Source organism: Aethalodelphis obliquidens, unplaced genomic scaffold (genome assembly GCF_003676395.1).
Source record: "Aethalodelphis obliquidens isolate GAN/ISIS:26980383/991018 unplaced genomic scaffold, ASM367639v1 scaffold2, whole genome shotgun sequence".
Taxonomy (NCBI): domain Eukaryota; kingdom Metazoa; phylum Chordata; class Mammalia; order Artiodactyla; family Delphinidae; genus Aethalodelphis; species Aethalodelphis obliquidens.
The window spans coordinates 53,141,056-53,161,975 of NW_020837946.1; the positions used below are offsets into that span (position 1 = coordinate 53,141,056).

Sequence of the window (20,920 nt, forward strand, 5' to 3'; positions counted from 1 at the left end):
GAGAGGAAAGAGGGAGAGGAGAGAGGGAGGGAGGGAGAGAGAGAGAGAGAGGAGAGAGGAGAGAGGGAGAGAGAGAGAGAGAGGAGAGAGAGAGGGAGAGGGAGAGGGAGAAGGAGAGAGAAAGAGAGAGAGAGGAGAGAGGGAGAGGGAGAGAGAGAGGGAGAGAGAGAGAGGAAGGGGTAGGGGAGATTTTTCTCCAGTTTTCAGGAATTAAACATACAACTTAAATACCTTAATGTTTCCCCTTGTCTGGAAAAAATTATAGTCCATTTTAAGAGATATTAAATACAAACACAAAGGGTTAATGATGCAAACTTAAGTTTGTGTGATAGATGCAGAGATAGGGCTAGAATTCATCAATATAATATCTTTTACTTTTGCTGTAGAAACATATGGTTTAAAATACTTTCTTTTGCTTCATTTCTGTTGAGTCAGTGTGCCACTTATAACTTAACCAAGAAATCTTTTGCAAACTATAAGGACCATGGTGAAAGTATAACAAATCATCGATGTATCAGTGAGTATCAGTGAGTTTCTACCAGTAAGTGCACTAGGTAGATAAAGCATTTCAGTGTGGAGGCAGGTGGGTTAGGTTATTTACAATGCACTTATTTCCCTAGACCTCTTATAAGTCCATAAAGATCTTTTCATGGAAGAATTATTATGTAGCTCATTTATTAGATAGAGCCCATAGAACTGCCTATAGTTTTCCAAGAAGACTCAGAGGGGAAAAGGTCTTGTTCAAAATATACCAAATGAGATCATTGAAAATAGAGCATTTGATTTCCTTGGTATAATCCCAGATCCTTTTGAGAGAACACAGGAATTACCTCTTGGAATAATTCAGACCCAATGATGACACAGTAGAAGGAATATATATCTACTTTTCCAACTCTTTGTCTTATCCAGTATTGATCACTGTAAGTTTCTAAGCATTTTGCAAAATCCTAATTTTATTCTTCTAAACAAGAATAGAGTTAGTGCCCCTTATCTGTCCTCCCCAGGTAAATTCAACTGAGATTTATATTGCAGGGCTTATTGAGGTTGAAATTCCTTATGAATGAGAAAGAATACAGCAATATTGAAATAGGATGAAGCCTCAAGTTATAACTCCAACCCTCCAAAATGCTTTGAGATAGAGCCTAGCCATTATGGATGGTGTCAGAAATCTAGAACTACCCCTAAGGTCACCTGAAAAAGTCGTTATAGAACAGCTCTGTATTCTGTACATGTGGTTTAAAAGCGTTAAAGAAGGGTGTTGATTATATAAGCCCAGAGCTCTAAGGAATTGATATATAAAGGAGTTTGAATGGAACTTTTTCAGAAACAAAGAATTAAAAGGAGTGCCTGGCCCTATTTTAGTGAAGAGCAGATAGTCTTTTGCTTTAAGAATACTTCGGACTATGAACTTTTACATGTATCGTATTTATTAACAGACAAATGTTATGTTACATCAAGTCTTGGTTTTTAGCTCTTAAACATTTAAGATTTTAAAATTTAAGATTTAAAAATTTAAAGACAACCATGGTAAGTGTTTGGGTGGCTGAGTGATTTGAATCATCAAAGGCACACTTAAAATATAGGTGTCTTAGAATAGAAGCGTTACCTATTTTAAGCTTATCTAAGGGAGAAAGGCTTTCAGTAGCTGGCTCAACAGAAACTTAACATTATTGAGTTCAGATTCTCACCGTGGGATGAGTGTGTTGTCACTGATTGACCACCTTTTTTCATACAGGAGTTCTACTTTCATACTCGGCAGCATCCCAGCCATGGAGGTTGCTGGGCATTGTTCCAAGTTAGGCATCCTCGTACAGTGTTACAACTGACCACGGGATGGGTGTTCATCCTTGGCACTTACGGTTTTTCTGGATCTGGTTCTTAGGCAAAGCTGCGAAACATGTTTGCTTTTCTCCTGATCACATGAGGAGTTTGGAGGAACTGGGTGGTCTGGTTATTGTATTTTTTTAGGGGCTGAGTATGATGGCATTTGCATCACGTTGGCCCACTTCATTTCAAGAGGCTGCCTCTGGTGAGCCTTCCTTGCAACTCAGAGATCTTGGCCTGCAGATTCTGGAAGTTTATCTTTTCTTACGTGGACATGATGTAAAAGGTATAAAGAGATGTTAATTTTATTCCCGGGGAGTTCCTGACTCTAGATAATCAGTTACTTTTAGAAGTTGCAAGAATTTCATCAAACCACCAGGGCACTATTTTCGTTGCTAAAGAAAAAGTTCACCAGATTATGTTGTACTGTCAAATGAATAAATGCACTTTCCTTCTTCACATGGAACGTGACTTTGTGATCATATGCTATGAACTAACATTAGAGCCACGTATTCCGTTCTTCTTTGTACAGCGAATAGGAAGACCATTGTTCTCACAAACACCCCTAGGACTCCTCCTCACTGCAAGTCTGGGTCCCAAAAGGCACTCAAGAAATGCTCTTATTTGGGGGGAGCGTACCTACAGTTTTTAAATTTCTTTAATGAAGGTTGTATATATTTAAGGTGTTCGACATGATGATTGGATATACATTTACATAGTGAAATGATTACCCCAGTCAAGCTAATTAATATATCCATCTCCTCATATAATCACTTCTTTTGTGTGTGGTGATTGAAATCTACTTTCTTAGCAAATTTCTGGTACATTTGACCCTCGAACAACATAGGTCTGAACTGCACGAGTCCACTTACACACAGGTTCTTTTCAATAGTAAATATTACAGTACTAGACAATCTGTTGTTGGTTGGGTCTGCGGATCCAGAGGAACTGTGGATATGAGGAGCCTCGGATATAGATGAGCTGCAGATAAGGAGGACCGACTATAACTTATATTTGGATTTTCCACTGTGCGGAGGGTCAGCGCCCCAACCCTGGCATTGTTCAAGGGTCAGTTGTATTCAGTACAGTATTATTAACTCTAGTCATCATACTGTATGTTAGATCCCTAGACTTATCCTTCCTACGTAACTGCAACTTTTTTTTTTTGAGAAGATCTCTCAGAAGATGTGAATATTCTGTAGGTCTGAAGTCTTAAGTCCAGTATCAGTACTTTTCTGTGTTAATGCTCTTCAATGTACTTCATATAAAAAAGTATTTATTTGGGCAATATAGGAAAACTCCAGGTAAATACAACATAATAGTCACGTGTCTTAAGAATATATTTTTAAAATGGGTTTTAATGTTATTCAGTTTGAATATTGATGGTAAATCATATTACTTTCTTTTTCTATAAGTGATTTTAAAGAACTCATACACCAAATAGTATATAAAAATAAAATATGAACCTTTACTTCAAAAGGTGAAGCTTATTTTTTTTTCTTTGTTTCTGACATTCTCACATGTGATGTTTAAAAACCATTGTGGATGTTTTGCTTTGGGATACAATGAGAAGAGGGTGAGATAACCCAATGTTTTATGCCTCATTCTGAAGACACATTTTTCTTTTAAAATATCCTTTTGAAAATTATAAAGTAGGTTGCTAAAAGAAATATTTATGTCAAGTGCCTTTCACATTCCTGGGTATAAAGTAGGTGATCAGTGAGTGGTTGATATTTTCATCACTATGTTTTGTTATGTCTTGACACAATAATTCTGGATGCCTTCTTCTTACCTTCCATTGCCACGCCCTAGTTTTGTCATCTTGCATTATAGCTGCATCTCTGCTGTACTTTATGTCTCAGTTTTAATAGCACCTTCTTGTGGTTTTTCTGCCTATCCTGTTAAAGCAATGCTCATCTCCAGATCTCTTGCCAAGCCAGAGAACACTTGCCAAGGTAAGGTATTATTTTCCAATCCATAACCTTACAACAGTTTAGGTAAACATTTCTGCAGGTCTATAGTCTCTTACCTGTAATTTCCAAAATCCAAGAAGCTCTGAAAATCAGAAGGTTTTGTAATTTATATTGATGGCAAAACCTGACGTGAACTGATGTGTGTGAGGTTAATAATAGTCTTTATCCCATCTAGTCTGAATATGCACGTATTTTGCTGCAGAACTGTTAATATGTCTGATTATAGGCTTTTGCCCTAGACTTTACTTGAGGCATTATATAATTCACAGTATACGCAGAGTATTATCTTTCTAAAATCTGAAAGCATGTGAATTCTGAAATGCATCTGGCACTAGGGGTTTTAGATAAGGGATTAAGGACCTATAATCAAATATTATAGTTTCATTTTAAAGTTTTATCTTATTACTAGGAAGCTGCATGTATAATAATAATAAGAGTTTTAGGCACACAATCTCTCACAGACTATTTTCTCAGACAAGAAAAGTACAGAAAAAGAGAGAGAGAAGACATGGAGCAATTTCTGAATGAGTGATACCAATGCCATTTCTCAAAATGCATTCAAATTGTTTCCTAGGAGCTTCCTGAGGCACTAAATGAATGGAATTCAGGCAGCAAAAGTAACCACAAAGGTTGAGTACATTCTCCTATGACGTGACACACACACACACACACACACACACACACACGCTTGTGTGCATTTCCACTCATATATGTCTATAACTATCTTCAAGGAAGGGAATCCAACTAGTGTCCTGTAAGGAGTCAGTTCCACACTGAGGGACATCAGGAGAATACCCACAGGAGTGCCATGTCTAATGTTGCTCCAAAATGCTGTGTTATGTAAATGTGTTGTGGCATAGTTCTTATTTTTACACAGATGTTTTAGATTGTAGATACTACTAAATGTATCTACACCTAAGAGCTACTAGTATTACTAAAACTGTACACAGTCATTTATAGAAGATCCTCAAATCAGGAATTGTATTTATTGGATCCTGATTAGCTCTGCCTCAGAGTCTCAGTGAGAGCCTAAAACCTAAAACCTAAAAAAAAATATGAGTAGAACCTTAAGTATGTGCTTTGTCAATGCTGCCTACTAGGAATTTCTCCCAGTTATTTTTGTGATTTTTTGATAAATGTTTTATGTCCCTGTTGCTTTGCACTTTTCATGCACATGTCGAAGCTCTATATTTTGTGATCTCAAATCATTGCTGCTACTTCCTGGGATTTAGCTACCTTGTGCCTTTTTAAGACATCTCAACTGGCTCATGAATCTTATATTTTAGTATAAAAGAGGAAGGATGGTGAAAGGTAAAGGTATAAATTTGGGGGTGGCTGGGGTAGGGGTGTATGGATTTATTGAGCTGTAGATTTTTTAAAAAATATTAAGCAGTGAAAGACTATGTGGTTAAAAATATTCTCTACCTTGTCCGTCTATTTTCTTGTTAAACAAAATAAATACATTTAAATTTTTATTATTTAGGAATTCATCTTAGAGTAAAATTGATAGTATTTTGCCCTGGTGCTAGCATAGCCCTGCACATTTTTACTATCATTATTATTTTAATTTAGGGACAGGCGCTCACGGGTTAACAGATATTTAACTTGCTCTTTAATGGACATCTGTGTCAAATATATGGAATTTTTTTGTTACAATTGTAATAGCCTCTAGTGATTTCATTTGTCTATAGAAAAGTCCCAGGGACCTATAGCTATTTTGGTTTTTGTAGCTTTTTTGATAGGTCCTTATAACATAGACTACTGATTTCTTCTCTGTATTCTGCTCATTGTTGAAAAGCCAGAGCTATTTTTAACATTTACACAATTTCAATAGACGATTCTTCATTCCACAAGGTTTGGTGCTAAATCTGTGGAGCCTTTCATAATCATATCCTTCTTGTGGTTTGCTTGAATTTGATCACAGTGGCTGATTTCATGCATTGATAATGAAGGCTTAGGTTGCCTGTTTCTCGGCGTAAATCCACCTCAGACTTGTAGGTTGACAGTGCTTCTGGTTTCAGCACGCATGGAGATATAGAATTGAAATTGCTCTGCTTTCTTTACAAATGACTCAGAGTGTGCTTGTCCTTCCCTAAAATGTTGCCAGCGTGTAAAGGATTTTCAATGAGCAGTGCAACAAGCCAGCATCTGGGAAGGTTTGGAGCTGCACTGACATAGCGTGGTACTGTCACACAGATAATCAGGGCTGGAGCCAAGTCTCCGTAGCCCCGTGCATTACACTGGTCACATCCTGGAAGTTTTGTTTATCCAACTTGGTTGCTTTTGAAGCCGGTGAAAGCCCTGCCAGGATGTGGAGTGGACTTCCTAGCAGAGGTGAGCATTTTTATTCTAAAACTTGGACGCCGGGATCTGGGGTGTCAGGAGCAGATTCTTTCGAATGCTGTGTTGAATCCTGTGGAGTTATCAATTGTGTTTATCATGTTGTACTGACAGATCTGAAGGGGCAACAGTGAAGAGCAAAATCTATGATTCTTTAATTTTGGGGAGAAGTAACTCCTTAAACTGATGTAATAACATTCTTTTCATTCTGTGCTAGCTGTTTGCCGAGGACATCTTACCAGTAGGTGACTTCCTTTGCATTTTAAACATTCAGAACAAGTCAGTGATATTATGTTATTTGCTATCATTACTAAAAGTAGGCAGTTAGCAGTGTTATTATGTGCTTCAGGTATATAAAAAAAGGCTATGAACTAAATGTACTTTGTAGAATCTCTGATGTGAAAAATATATAGCAGGAAACAACTGATGTTTATGAGATAAGAAAGTAAGTGAAATAGATTACATATTGGAGTTGATACCTTGTTAAGCTTGACATTATTAATAATTAAAAGTTATGACCTGTCATGCACTGGACAGCCTACAGTAATTGATTTCCAGAGATGGTATCCTAAACGAGAGGAGGATAAAATTAGAAGCATTTCTTCATACGGCATGTTTTAATTAGATGTGACGTTTAAATGTAGTAGATTTTATCATTTAAATGTAAATAAAATACTGACACTCATCTGGGGAGTTAAACGACTAGATCATCATGCCCAGACAGGTCTGATGTGGCTTTATAAGCATAGAGTATTTGAAAGCCAGCCTGATAAGGGCAGACTCAAAGTTAGCTTCCAAGTAGATGGAGTCCTCTTGCTTAGGCTCCTCTAAACTCTAATTCCTACGTGATGAGAAGCTGTTTCTAAAGAAGAAAGGACTGTGAGAGTTATGATGTATTCGATAACAGTATGCTTATTAAGTGCCTGTTTGGTATGTTAGGTCTGCAGAGAAGTCTATTTTTATTTGATTGGAAGCTAGCGTGGCACATGGGGTATGTATATATATGTGTGTGCAGTGTGTGTGTGCGTATATGTGTTTTCCTGCTAAATTTATTTGAGGCAGCTGTTTTATAGCTTTCAGCTCTAAAGTTATAGATAAGTGTGTATTTGTTTGACAGAAGATTCGAGAACCCCGCTTACTGCCAGTACATGTAAAGCTTGGCTAAGCAGACGCATCAGGAGCAAACCATTTGCGTTCGCCAATCTGTCTCAGCAAGTCCCAGGGCCACTATCTTGCTAGAAGCCACTGTGTGCTTTTGAAAGCATGAAATTAGTTTTATACTAAGCACACGGTTTCTCATTTAGCAGCTCTTTTTATGGTAATGGTCAATTTATGGTTCACTACCATGATTTCGGTGTTCTGTCAAAGCTGATAGCTTCTGCTAAGGTGTCTCTATGAGATAAATTTTTAAAAAGCAGAGGAAGGGGGAGGACCTAATTAGACCCTCAAGAAGAGACTCTTAGCTCCAACCCAGTCTACCTTCCTGAATGCACTGTCGTTTCTCTTAAGTTCCTTTATGCTGTTTGATCCAGGACCAACAGATTTAAAGTTGCTAACATTTACCACTTTGGATCTTACTTGACATGTGACATCAAAATAACTGTGTTCCAAAATGTAAAGTATTTGTTCATCTTTTTGCAATGCATTTGTAGAAAACCACTCTATTAGTGCTGACCATATTGTGTCATTCATCATTAGGCTTATCTGCTTGTTTGGTAATGCATCCTAGAGCACGGTGGGAGAGAGTGTAAGGCTTTTATATATTGTATAGTTGATATAAAGCACCCATACTTCATTATACATATATGTGCTATGAGGAAGTTTAGTTAAGGAATAAAATTAAATAGTCTGAAGATACATTAAAAAATTTTAAAAATGTCTCCTTTCATACAACTGCCTCATCTTGAAAAGTAAAAGTTCTCAAATGCTAAAATTATAGAAATATTAAAAATAGTTTTTGTTTCCACAGTGATAATAGATGAAATGTATATGCAAATGTGGTGAGAATGTTTTACTTAGCCTTTTCTTTCCATCAGAAAATAACCCTTGTTGAAAGTTTTGCCAGTCATAATGCATTTTGAAGTAGAGGTGATCAAAATTAACTCCCAAGACATTTAATGAAATATTTTTTCTTATGTTTATTTTTTGCATGGCGGAAATAAATCTATACATGTAGATTAGGGAGCACGTTGAAATGGTACTATTATACTTTCTCTTTCATATGGCTTTGACAGGGGAACTGAAAACACTTCTGAAATCTTGAATTTCATGATGTTTTTTCTTGTTAATCCTTGAATCGTTGCCTAGGTTAAGCAATTTCGCATGATTAAGGATTCAAGATAAAATGTTGTTTATTGAAATGCAGGGATATATTATGTGCCATTATAATTAGAAGATTTTCTGTTTTTAGATGAAGCATAATTTTAAAAAACTTATTTTTCTTCTGTCCCTTTGGGAATGTCATGTCACAAGCCATCATCAGGTGGTTAGGGGTATTTCATTTTAGATTTTGACTTACAAATAAGTATCTCATATTTCTTACTTCCTCAAAGCCCATGAAACAAATTGGGTTTGTGAGTTGAGAATTAGAAGGTTAGAAGGGCATTGCGATGTTTTCTCTTTGAAATTCCTGATGATATAATGTGTTTAGTAAATGAAAACTTTAAAAAAGTTTTAGAATGTCAGAATTCTCTTAGAATAGTGAAACTTGTCATATTAAATAGATCATGGAAAATTCACTAGAGGAAATGAAGGATAATTTAGCATAGCTGCCTGAAGTCTTAGTAGCAATTTCTCTTTCACAAGAAGTAGGATTTAGAAAGTTTTCATGAGGATGTGAGATTCTCATGAATCTCAGTGATGTACCTGCATCTGTTCACTTTTATATCAAGAGATAACAATCTATAGTTTCCTTCAGCAGATTTTAAAAATGATTAGTTATGAAATAGAGCAGATATAGTAAGCCTGCTTTAGTTGAGAAACATGATTACAAAAATCAAAGTACTCTCCAAGTTCATTGAGCTTTCCCATTGCATACATTCAGTAATTAGTTTGGACTATCTATATACTCTGTTGTTTATTTTGAGGTATGTTGCTGTGGTGATGAATACTTTTTAATATAAGTATGTCCCATTAAATATTTGGGACATTCTTGCACTAAAAATTATTCGATGTTTACCTGAAATTCAAATTTGAGTTAGTGTCCTGTATTTAATATGTGAACCCTACCTAGTTTCTATATAAGAAATTGAGTCTCGAATTATTACCTAGAAAATCGGGTCTACCAAAGCTAAAATGGAGGCTTCACTTTTCTGTAAATGCAGTCGATTTCTACTGTTCGAGTTTATGCCAGGAAACTCCTATGATAAGAATGTTTCCATTTGAGAAACTTAAAATGGTATAAGAAATAGGATTGATAGAGCAGAAATCATGAGTAAGGATATGAGAGCCTCCTCGTAATTACTGAGATAAAATAATAAAGGCAGCACATTAAATAATAGCTGTCAGTAACATTTTAAGTAAATCATGAGAATTGTACAATTAATTTCCGATTGTTACCACCCCTTGCCAACTAGAACATTTTCAGGATTTTTCTCCCTCAGTAGGTTTGAGATGCTTATAAATTAATTTTGTTTTGTTGTAGTTAAGATGCATAATGAGAAGTCCCTCCCTCAATGCTGCCTCCCCGCTCCATCTGGATTTTATTCAATATTCATTACCCTTTTGATTTTAGGACTCATGTCTTTTGACTGCCATTTCCTAGGTTTCTCAGGGAGGCAGAGTAACTTGCAAACTTGACTTAGAAGGACGCTTGGATTATTCAGTGTAACACAGTGTAACACAGCTGAGTAAAACAGAATGGAGATTACATTTATTGTGGACCTACTATATGCCTCATAAAGTATCGAAATATTTATAGACAGGTCTTTATTGAATTCTTATTAAAACTTTATAATATATTAACATAATACCCATAATACCCATACAGATGCTAAGCTATTTATCAAAAACCCTGTTCCCAACACAGAGTTACTCTATCTTGGCTCTGAATGTCTCTCTTACACAGGAGAATAAAGGCTCATCTTCCTTCATCTCACCTAAGGTTGTCTTGTAAAATTCTCTTCGCTCACTTAGCGAAGCTCCATTACCTCTCTTCTCTCTTTTCACTTCTTAATACCTCCCTCCCCGCCACCACTGTTTTTGTAAATATCCCCAACAGGAGTGACTAGACATCAGTATATAATCTGATTCTCAAAATGAGAGAAAACATGTAGAAATGAGTCACATATACTGTAACAGAATTTTGTGTTAGGCTGCCTTGCAGATGATTAGTCAGCAGGGTAGAGGTAATGTTTGGAGTAATTTCTTCAAGATACCCTTTTTGTACCCAGTCTAAAATGCCACCTCAGTTCTCCCTGTGTCAGTCACGTGACATGTCAGACCAGGAAACCTATTTTGAGCCCAAACGGATCAGTTGAGTGTGAGAGCAATTAACCCAAGTTTTAGAAATGGATTAACTCTGCTAGCCCAATAAAGAACTGTTTAGTAAATCATATCTTCTTTCAGTTAAATGGTAACTCCCTTGCCCCCATGATCTAGTTAATTTCTCAATGTCTGTTGTCCTAGGACAAACAACAATTTACTTCCAGTTTTTTCATGTGTATTCATGGTATACCGCTATTTCAATCTGATTATTTTGGATCTCAGAAGATATATTTTTTTGCTTCCCATCATCAATCTGTTTTCTATTTTTGCCTAGTCATAAATGTTACTGTATTATGCATTACTTCTAATTGTTTCAAATAATATTGGTGGCCTATTTCTGGTATCTAAATTGTACTCTTTGGGAAAAGATTCTGATTCCTCCTTACCTTAAATATCACTCTAGTCTCCATATCAACTCCAATGTCCTCCTACTTATATCAGTCCTATCTGTCTGTGTGGTCTGTTTGTTATGGCAAAATACCAATGTGAATCCATAATCTAACTTTCTTCACTAAATATCTTCAAAAAACATTTTTTTCTTTGAAATTGTTCTCATTTTTAGAAAAGGCACTGGTGGGTGAGTAAAAGTTGCTAGTAGTTTGACAGACTCCAATTCTCTTAATTTCCTAAAGGGTGATATTATTCAATAGCTATATTTTCTTTGCAAATGGCAATTGAGTAATAAATAGATGCCTCCCGCAGGGAATGACTATTCTGTCAGAGTGAGGAGACTTCTGTCTTATTCCATCCAGGGAGTCTGCAACGCCACTGGGGCATTTAGCTGAACATGTTTTTGCTGACATTTCAAAATTGGTGTGTGAATTTCACTTGGAGATCTATGGTAATTCTAGTTCTATTTTTTTTCTCTGATTCATTCTTTGGTAGTGTTGATTTTTTAGAATATGATAGAGGAAATGGCTTTATATCCAGAAACCTTCTGTTTCTTCCAGGAAGTCAAGGTGGTATTTCTTTACTCAAGTTTTTTTTTGGGGGGGAGGGGTGCGGGTACTGGAAAGGGGAGCCTGAATTTTGAGCAATTTCAAAATATTCAGGAGGAAGCAAATTTAGAAATGAACCTATAGGGACTAATTTTTCTGGTATTTGTCTACATTTTATGTATTTTTATTATTGTATAATGGGTAATACTGCATTCATAATAAGTTAGTTAACTCTTGCTTAACTGGAGCTTTTAGATTTTGTATACTTTAGGTACACAAAAATTTTTATGTAGATTAAGGGAAACAAGCAGTGGATGTCACTCTGTGTACACAATAGTTAGAAATCCTATAATGGGTTATGAGTCATGCTTTAAGGAGAAAATATGGATGGCTTGGAAATGATTTCTAACACTCGTTTCTTGCTTCAGAACCTTTATATGTATATACTCATTTAATCCGTATAACAACCCTATAAGTAAGTACTATTATACCTGTTTACAAGTAGGGAAACTGAAGTATGGAGAGGTTAGGTAACCTGCCCAAAGTCATGCAGGTAACTCAGCTGAGATTTGAATCCAGGCAGTTGGGCTCCGGAATCCATGCTTTTAACCACTGCCCTAGATTAGCTTTCTGTAGGACATTTAACAAAATCTTTCTTGATATTATTTTGTGAACAAAAGAGAAAACTGTTGACTGAGTGATAGTGTACTTTAGTGGATTTGTAACTGGTTGAATGCCTATACCCAAGCGTACCTGACCAATATTAACCTAAAGTGAAGCTCCAGGACTCTGCAATGACTTGGTGAAAACATTGATGACCTGGTCTTTAAATTTATAGATGATATAAAGCTGAGATAATAAATACATAGGTAAATAATACAATTATAAATCTTGATACCAAGGCCACGTCCTATACCAAATAAATCAGAATCTCTAAATGCAACCCAGAAATCAATATTTTTAAAGCTCACAAGGTGATTCTAATATGCTGCCCCAGTTAGAACCATTGTTTTAAAAAGATGGACAAACTCCAACATGGTCAGTTTCAACTACAGTACATGGAAGAGGGAGCGAGAAAAGATGTAGGAGATGTAAACTCATGTATGGGTCAAAACCATTATATGATTTATCCCCCACAATCTTAAATGGTATCTTAGGTGGGATTAGAAGAACTAGAATATCTGTAACAATGAAGTTTGTTCAACTGTCAGAGCATGGCTGGAGCTGGAGAAATGCAGAGAGCTTAGGTGCTTTCATTTGAGAGTGACCACCATGGCCAAGGTGCACTGAATACTTTATCAAGGAGAAGAGATCATTAGAGGATTTATTATATTAGAACATTTGAATTATAGTTTTTTAATAAAGCTTTCAGGTAAAATTAAGATGAGTGAATGGCTTTCCAGGAAGGAGGATTTTCACTTGAACTTCCCAGTAGAGCTGTCTGAATATGAAGGGATTCCTTTTGGGGACGTAGTGTACATCCTTCATTGGTGGTATTGAAGCAAAAGGCAGAATGTGACTTAGGTGTGTGATAAATGAGGATAAGGATAGCATGGATGGTTAACGTAGATGATCTTCCGGCTTCCGACTGTATAATTCAATGAGCGTGTTAAATTAATAAGGTGATATAAGTGACCATTTGTTCATTACATTAGTTCTGCATCTAGGAGAAGCAGAAGAGCACAGTGATTATGGGAGGAGTTCCTGTGAGGTTCAAAGCCTAGCTCCATCACAACTTAGTTGCATGACCACAGGCAAATTGTTTCACTTTCCAAATCTCAGTTTCCTCATCTGTAAAACAAGAATAATAATAGACTCCACTGCATAGATTTGTTGTAAAGATTGAGAATAATGTATATAAAGTTCTTTGCATGGCAAGTTGAGGAAAAATGGAGGAATATGATATAATCGGAAGTTATCACAGGAAAAGCTTAAACGTTGCTAGTGATGACTTTATGGTTTGGCATGTGGTAACTACTCAATAAATGTAGCCCATTATTATTTACAAATTATTCTTTCTGCTATTATAGCTGTCTTCTAGTAAAAATTAGGGTCTGAGAGATAAAACCTAAAACAGGAAAGTATTGGTGGAAGACATGGGGCTGGAGCAGAGGAGACCCAAATGGAATGACACAGCATGGAAGGCTTTGGGTAGGTGGAGGCCACATAAAGAATTGGGTCTGGGAAGGAAAGGAAGGGAGATTGTGAAAGGGGATGGGAGAACTTTACTGCTTATAACTCTTCATCCATTTCCACCTATTATTTCATTTGATCCTTACCATAACCCTGAGAGGTAGATAGCGAAAGTAGTATTTGCTCATTGTACTGATAATAAATCAGCATCAACAAAAGGGTAAGTGACTTGCTAAAGAGAACAGAACTGAAAGTCAAACTTAGACCTTTGAACTCTTCACTCCACAGCTTCTGTACATCACACCAGCTTCTTCTGCCTAGTTCTGTGTGCAGCGCAGCTTGGATGTTTACATTTTAGCGAGGACTCACCAGTTGACTACAACCAATGCAATGAAGTTTGGAAATTAAGGGAATGTGATCAGTGAGTTGAATTTAGTCCAAGGATAAAGTTTTAAAGCTTTCCTGTTGGTTGGAAGACAGCTTCTAAAGGTTAAAATGATAATTAAAAGCTCAAGTAGTAGCCTTACCAGTCAATGATGTTAACATTATTATCACATTTTATAGGATCTGAATACTTAAAGGGCTTTCTGTGTACTATAATTAACTATCCTTAACACACCTCATACTAAAGGGCAAGCTTCTTTAGCATGGTATAACAATCCAACAGTTAATAGGAATCACCGTATGTTAAACATTTAATGGTTCAGTGAGTTGGGAGAGGAGGAAGGGTAGGAAACTAAAGTTTGTGCTGTGATTTCAGAAGAGCTAAACAGTATCTGCAAAGTGGAGAGAGAAAAGATGTGCTGTGAATTATATTTTAGGCAAAGTTGTAAGTCCCCAAAACAAGTATCAAACAAAACAGAGAGTTTTATAAATTATTCTACATATTCTTTTTTCAATAGATTATAAGCATAGATGAGCCAGTTAAAATAATTTTTCAACTAATCAGAACCTTTAATTATTAGCTGTAATTGCCACAATTATGCTTCTTGCTGACCGAGGTATTCTGTTTACTTTTCTTATCACATTTGAATATGTTTATAAAATGTAAAAATAAATTAAATAAGGTATTGATATATTTCAGGAAAAAGCTCTTTACCTAGAGTTAAGCATTTCTACATCCAAATGGTATGCATATTCTATTATTGTACTTATCACGATGCATATTAATTATCATTTTAATATCTTTCTCCTCTACTAGATTGCCTTGAGGGTAGGAACTGTGTCCTAATTTGCTTAAGTATGTGACTGTCAATGCAACACTTGGCACATAGTAAATAATATACTTTAAACATTGACTAAAGGATAGGACACTTGAATACAGGATCTGTGAATTCTTGTGAAGAACTCTATAAATTACTTGATATTGCTGCTCATAAAAATATTCATTCTTTAATTAAAATTACAGTGAGATACTCTTTTTCTTACCTCTCAGATGGGCAAGGTCAAACTTTATAATATCACAATGAGTTAGCAGGTTATGTGGGCAGGGGAGCACTCTCACACGTTGGTGGATGAGGTGTAAATTGGTTCGTGTATTTGCAGGGCAATGGGGCAATAACTACCAAAACTTGAAATATGCATATCTTTTGACCTAGTCTTTCCACTACCCCAGATCTGGTCACATATATGCTTGCGTATGCATACAAAGATACATAGAGCAATACGTTTTCTTGCATGTATCTATATACAAATGCATGCAGGATTTTATTGTAACATTATTTGTAATAAGAAAATATAGAAAAAAAAATACCCAGCAGTAGGTGATAATAATTATGGTTCATCCATGTTGTGTGATATTGTCTTAGCCTGGGTACCATAGAGACTGGCTAGCTTATAAAGAACAGAGATCTGTTTCTCACCGTTTTAGAGTTGGGAAGTCTGAGAACAGGGTGCCAACAAGGTCGGGTGAGGGCCCTCTTCCAGATCCCAGACTTCTCGTTGTGTCCTCACATGGTGAAGGGGTGAGATCTCTACGGGGTCTCTTTTATAAGAACATGAATCCCATTCACGAGGGCTCTACCCTCATGACCTAAGCACCTCCCAAAGGCCCCACCTTCTAATACCATCACATTGGGCATTAGGATTTCAACATGTGAATTTTGGGAGCACACAAACATTCAAACCTTAGCAGATATTATGCAGTGATTTAAAATAAAGTACATCTACCTACTATATAGCATAGGGAACTATATCTAATTCTCCTGGGATAAAACATAATGGAAAAGAATATAAAAAAAAGAATGTATTGGGACTTCCCTGGTGGTCCAGTGGTAAGGAATCCACCTTGCAATGCAGGGGACACAGGTTCGATGCCTGGTCGGGGAACTAAGATCCCACATGCTGCAAGGCAACTAAGCTTGCGCACTTCGACTAGAGAGCCCACTCAACCTGGAGACTGCACACCACAACTATAGAGAGAAAACCCACATGCCACAACTAGAGAGAAGCCTGCGCACCACAATGAAGAGCCTGCGCGCCGCAGTGAAAGATCCTGCATGACTCAACGAAGATCCCGAGTGCCGCAACTAAGACCCGACGCAGCCAAAAATAAATACTAAATAAATCTTAAAAAAAAATAATGTGTATAACTGAGTCACTTTGCTATACAGCAGAAATTAGCATAACATTGTAAATCAACTATACTTCAATTTTTAAAAATTAAATAAAATACAGTACATCTATAAGAATTGATATGGAATAATGTACAAATATAAGTAAAACAAACAATGTGTTTGTGTAAAAGACATCTGTGTTTATGTGTTTATATGTGTGTGTACATATATATACATGCAGAGAGGGGGGGGAGAGAGAGGGAGGGGGAGGGAGGGAGGGAGGAAGGAAAGGAGGAGTAGGAGTGGAAGAGGAAAAAGAGAAAAAGACGAGGTAAATGATTTCATAGGGGGACTGAGGACTGAATTCAAAGTAGAATTACTTTTGTATGGTTTGAAGTAGACTTTGATTTAACTATTATACCCTTTTGTACTTTTGAATTTTTAAACATATACATAGTTTACTTTTGAGAATAAGAGATCTATTCATATAAAAGATGAAAGCAGTGGAGGCAAAATGGAAGGAATGTGATGCGATCAAAAGTTATCACAGGGGCTTCCCTGGTGGTGCAGCGGTTGAGAGTCTGCCTGCCGACGCAGGGGACACGGGTTCGTGCCCCGGTCCGGGAAGATCCCACATGCCACGGAGTGGCTGGGCCCGTGAGCCATGGCCGCTGGGCCTGCGCGTCCGGAGCCTGTGCTCCGCAACGGGAGAGGCCACAGCAGTGAGAGGCCCGCGTACCGCAAAAAAAAAAAAAAAAAAGTTATCACAGTAAAAGCTTTTAGGGTTGCCAGATGATGACTTCGTGGTTTCCAGCCACAGTTAATGGATGGGAAAAGATGTAAAGCAGAAGCCATTTCACCAGGTAAATGGATGATGATCCAGTCTGTTGCCCTTTGTCCTCCTGAGTGTCTGCTCCCTACAAGTTCAAGGTGAAAAGCTGGTGTTTGGTCAAGTCCTGAGCAGGTGTTGCATTGACCCTCTATGACCATTCCCAGTGTCCTGCCTTTGGCTGACTGACGTTGTGTTTTTCCTTCCAGAACTTGCTAGAAATACGCTTCTCAAGTATTCAAGCTCGAACAAACCACCTGAGTGTCCCTCCCATAAGATCCTTCCGCTCATCTACCTCCTGAGTGTTCATATACAACACCAGGGCCTTAGGGGATTTCAGCTTTGTGAAATGAAAACTTCCAAAATACCCCAATGCAAGGCACACTACCGTATTAAAAGGAATGGAAGAGAGACCAAGAACACTTTAAAATAATAGTAAGGCATGCCTGAAATCCACAAACATGACAGTATTCAATGCTGCACTGAGCTCACCCTGTTGTGTAATGGGTTGTTTTTTAATGTCATACATTTGATTCTCTGTTTGAGAAACTCATAACTCTGGGTGATCTTACCTTTGGGGTTGAATACAAAGTCATGATAAAATGATGGGCGGTTTATTATGAATTCCCTTGCTTCTAGGGGTTTAATGCTGTATTTGAATATTAATTTAACATTCCCACCTAGCTAATAAGAGTCAGGGTCAGGGTTTGAACGTGTGGCTGCCGGATGCCAAATCAGAAACCCTTAACAGTCCCTTCACAGTCAACTCATTTGTGGTAGCTGTTTAAAGACTCCCCACTACCTGCACAGTAGACCACAAACCCCATTAACGAGTGATTCTTAAAGCTTTAGAAAAACAAACTGAAGAGCTTTTAAAAACACCCCCATGCCAATGATTCTGATTTAATTGATCAGGGCAGAGCCTGGGGATTAGTACTATTTAAAAGCTCCCCAACTGATTCAAAGGTGCAACTGGGAGCCTTGCACACCTGGCCCTCTACAGCTAGTTTGCCTGCTTTGCCAAAACGCTGCTTCCTGACAGCTCTTCACAGCCACCCTACCGTCCAGAGCAGACCACCATTAGGCACTAATATTTACACAAAGAGATAATGCCTACTGAGGAAAGAAACTTATTGGATTGCGATCTCTCTCTCTCTCTCTCTCTCTCTCTCTCTCGCTCTTATTTTCTCTCCTCGTGAGAATGTTCAGCCTTTTGTAGTTTCAGTATTATCATTCCTATGCTGATTATTGGACACTTCTTTAAACTTATTAAAAACTGTCTAGTGTGGAAAGTTTGTAAGGCATCTTTCCATGCTCTGTTTCTGCTGTAATTTTTATGAGAAGGAGAAAGATGAATATTTATACAATATTAGCATAGGTCAACAGGGATTGTGTCCAGTTAGTTCAGCCAATTAGAGCACGGACCTAGTGAGACTAATACCATAGCTTTCCTGTTGTCTAGTTGGCTACCTCTTTTGTGCAAAACGGGAACAGTATTAGCCAGGTCTGAACATTACAGCTTGAAAGCCAACGTATGCATGTTTTCTTGAAGAAATGGATGTATTTTGGTTTCCTAAATGTGTATTTCTAAAAACTTAATTTATTTTAAATAATGATTTCCATGATGAAGTCTGAGTTACATTTTTACAATAAAAAGAAAAAATGTTCGAGTAGACTGAGTTATAAATATTGGTGCCCTAGGACATGTTGGTCATTGTGGAAAACCATGGTGTGGCAGGGATTCTTTCAAACTTAATTACGCATTTGAATTTATGTTGCTTTTCTTTTATCTTGTTACCATCCTGTTTCTTTCTCTTTGTAGCATAAGATTGTTTCTATTACTTCACACCAAACCTCCTGTCTATAAGTTACTTTCCTAACCATTCATTTATTCATTCAGATGTTTATTCAATAGTATTTATTAAGCATAAATTTTGTTCTAAATTCTCTTATCAGTATAGGAGCTGTACCCAATTGACAAGTGAACTGTGGATTTGTAAGTTAATTAGCAGCTTTGAAGCACTTTTGTATTAGATTCAATATTTTAAATTAGGTCTATGCTTGCAAGTCAGCTAAGCACTGAGGGGGTGGGGGGGGGGGAGGAGAATGTCAGAAGAATAATGCACAATTTCCACAGGAAGAAGCAAAATTTAAACTAGTAATAGAAAGTAAAGAAAAGAGACAGGAAAGTAGGGCCGCAAAAGTCAAGGTGTATACTGAAATGTTTCTATTATGGTAAGATCAGTTTTTAACTCCTTTTCCAGCATTAAATTGCATGGAAGAAAGTCCTCTTGGGGACTAGGAGAGTAAAGGAAGAGGCTGTTTAAAGTTCTTTATAGGTGATGGTTATGTGATATATCATCAAAATGGAACCCTTTTAAGAGTTATTAATGATTAAGCCAGGACCCAGGCATAAACTTGGGTTGCCTCATACTGGGATGTGTGGTCACTCTCATTAAGGGTGTGGCCAAACTTCGAATTTTCCCAGTGCACCTGTTAAATAGATGGAACAAGAATCCAGATGGAGTTAGATTTAACAATTTAGAATTAACAATTGAAGCAGTCTTAGCCTTGGAACACTTCACTATTCAATCGCCTGCCTTCCTGATTGCCAATAGTTATGTGACCCTTGGAATATTTGGGAAGTTGGTGAAAATGAGTTTTCATATAAGCACAATGCAACTTGGAAAACAAGAATGAAGTTGGGTAAGGAGCTGTACTAGTTAATAAGATATTTCTTAACTTGAAAATGCAAGGCTTATCCTCTTGGTTTTTATTCAGATTTTGTCCCTATATTCTTGAAAAACGCTGAAAGGTTGACAACTGTTTACATATTTCATTTTTTAAGACCATTTTGCACTCTTAAGAATATTTTCCCATGGAATCTCCAACTAGATTGGGTCCACCTCCAGCTGTCTCAAACTGCCGTTAACCACCAGGAAAGTTCTGTCAATTGTCAGTGATGTCTGCTTGATTAATTCAGTTCTAACTGTGTTGTCTTTTTACCTGTGTCTTTCAGCATGTCTTAGAAAATTAAATGTTTCCTTTTGGGATTTTCAGCAAACTTGAACTAAAAAGAAAGTTAATCCCCCCCTCCTTTTTTTTTGTAGAGAATTTTCTCATTAGTTTTGACTCCAGTTTTGACTCCAGTGTATATATATTTATATGAACTAAAATTTTTTTTGAAGTCATGTTTTAACTCCACTATGTTTTTAGAATTTAGCTATTCTCTGATACTTTAAAGTATTAACTACTTGAATATTTTTAGAAGACATTAAGTGTTAGATTTAAGAAAAATTTAAAAACTATTTGTGCTGCCCTTGTTTGAATAATTTTCAATAGTTTTCTAACTTGATCTTTTATCAAGAATTCATAAGTGGGCTTTAAAATTATAAATACATAAAATGACATGCCGGTTTTTGAAGAGTACATCTCAGCTGATTTCTATCACTCATGCATTGTTAGCGTTGATTTTTTTTCCGTCTCAAAGTCTTCCCAACTGAGTTTACAGATGTCATCTTTTGCAGTTTGCTAACCAGTAATGAGGATGTCTGATGACATCATTTTGGGGGGAAGAAAGTGCAACATATTGAGACCAGATAATGGTAGACTTAAAACAAAAGTTATTTTTAAAAATATTTACACATATAATAATGCTATTTTGTGTTGGGCCAAAAAATGATTAACTCTAAGGAAGATAAATTTTTGGTCTTAAAAAAAAGTCACAAAGGTGGCTCTTTCACACTGACTGCTCCCTTCCATATGGAAGAGGTCATCAGGTGGTGGAAAGAAAACCAGATAAGAGTTGAGTTTTCCAGATTCTCATCTTGATGCTGCCACCAT

General features: G+C 36.8%; 1 protein-coding gene across 4 annotated transcripts in view; it reads left to right on the forward strand.

Annotated features, from left to right (window-relative positions):
* Positions 1-20,920, forward strand: part of ZNF385B (zinc finger protein 385B) — a 315,959-nt gene that overhangs the window by 15,095 nt on the left and 279,944 nt on the right. The window contains exon 2 of one of the 4 annotated variants that reach the window (XM_027126890.1): positions 5,994-6,131. The exons of the other annotated variants lie outside the window; for them this stretch is intronic. Coding sequence (XP_026982691.1) covers positions 5,994-6,131 — 138 coding nt within the window. The remainder of the gene's footprint in view (positions 1-5,993; positions 6,132-20,920) is intronic. 4 annotated transcript variants of the gene reach the window in all.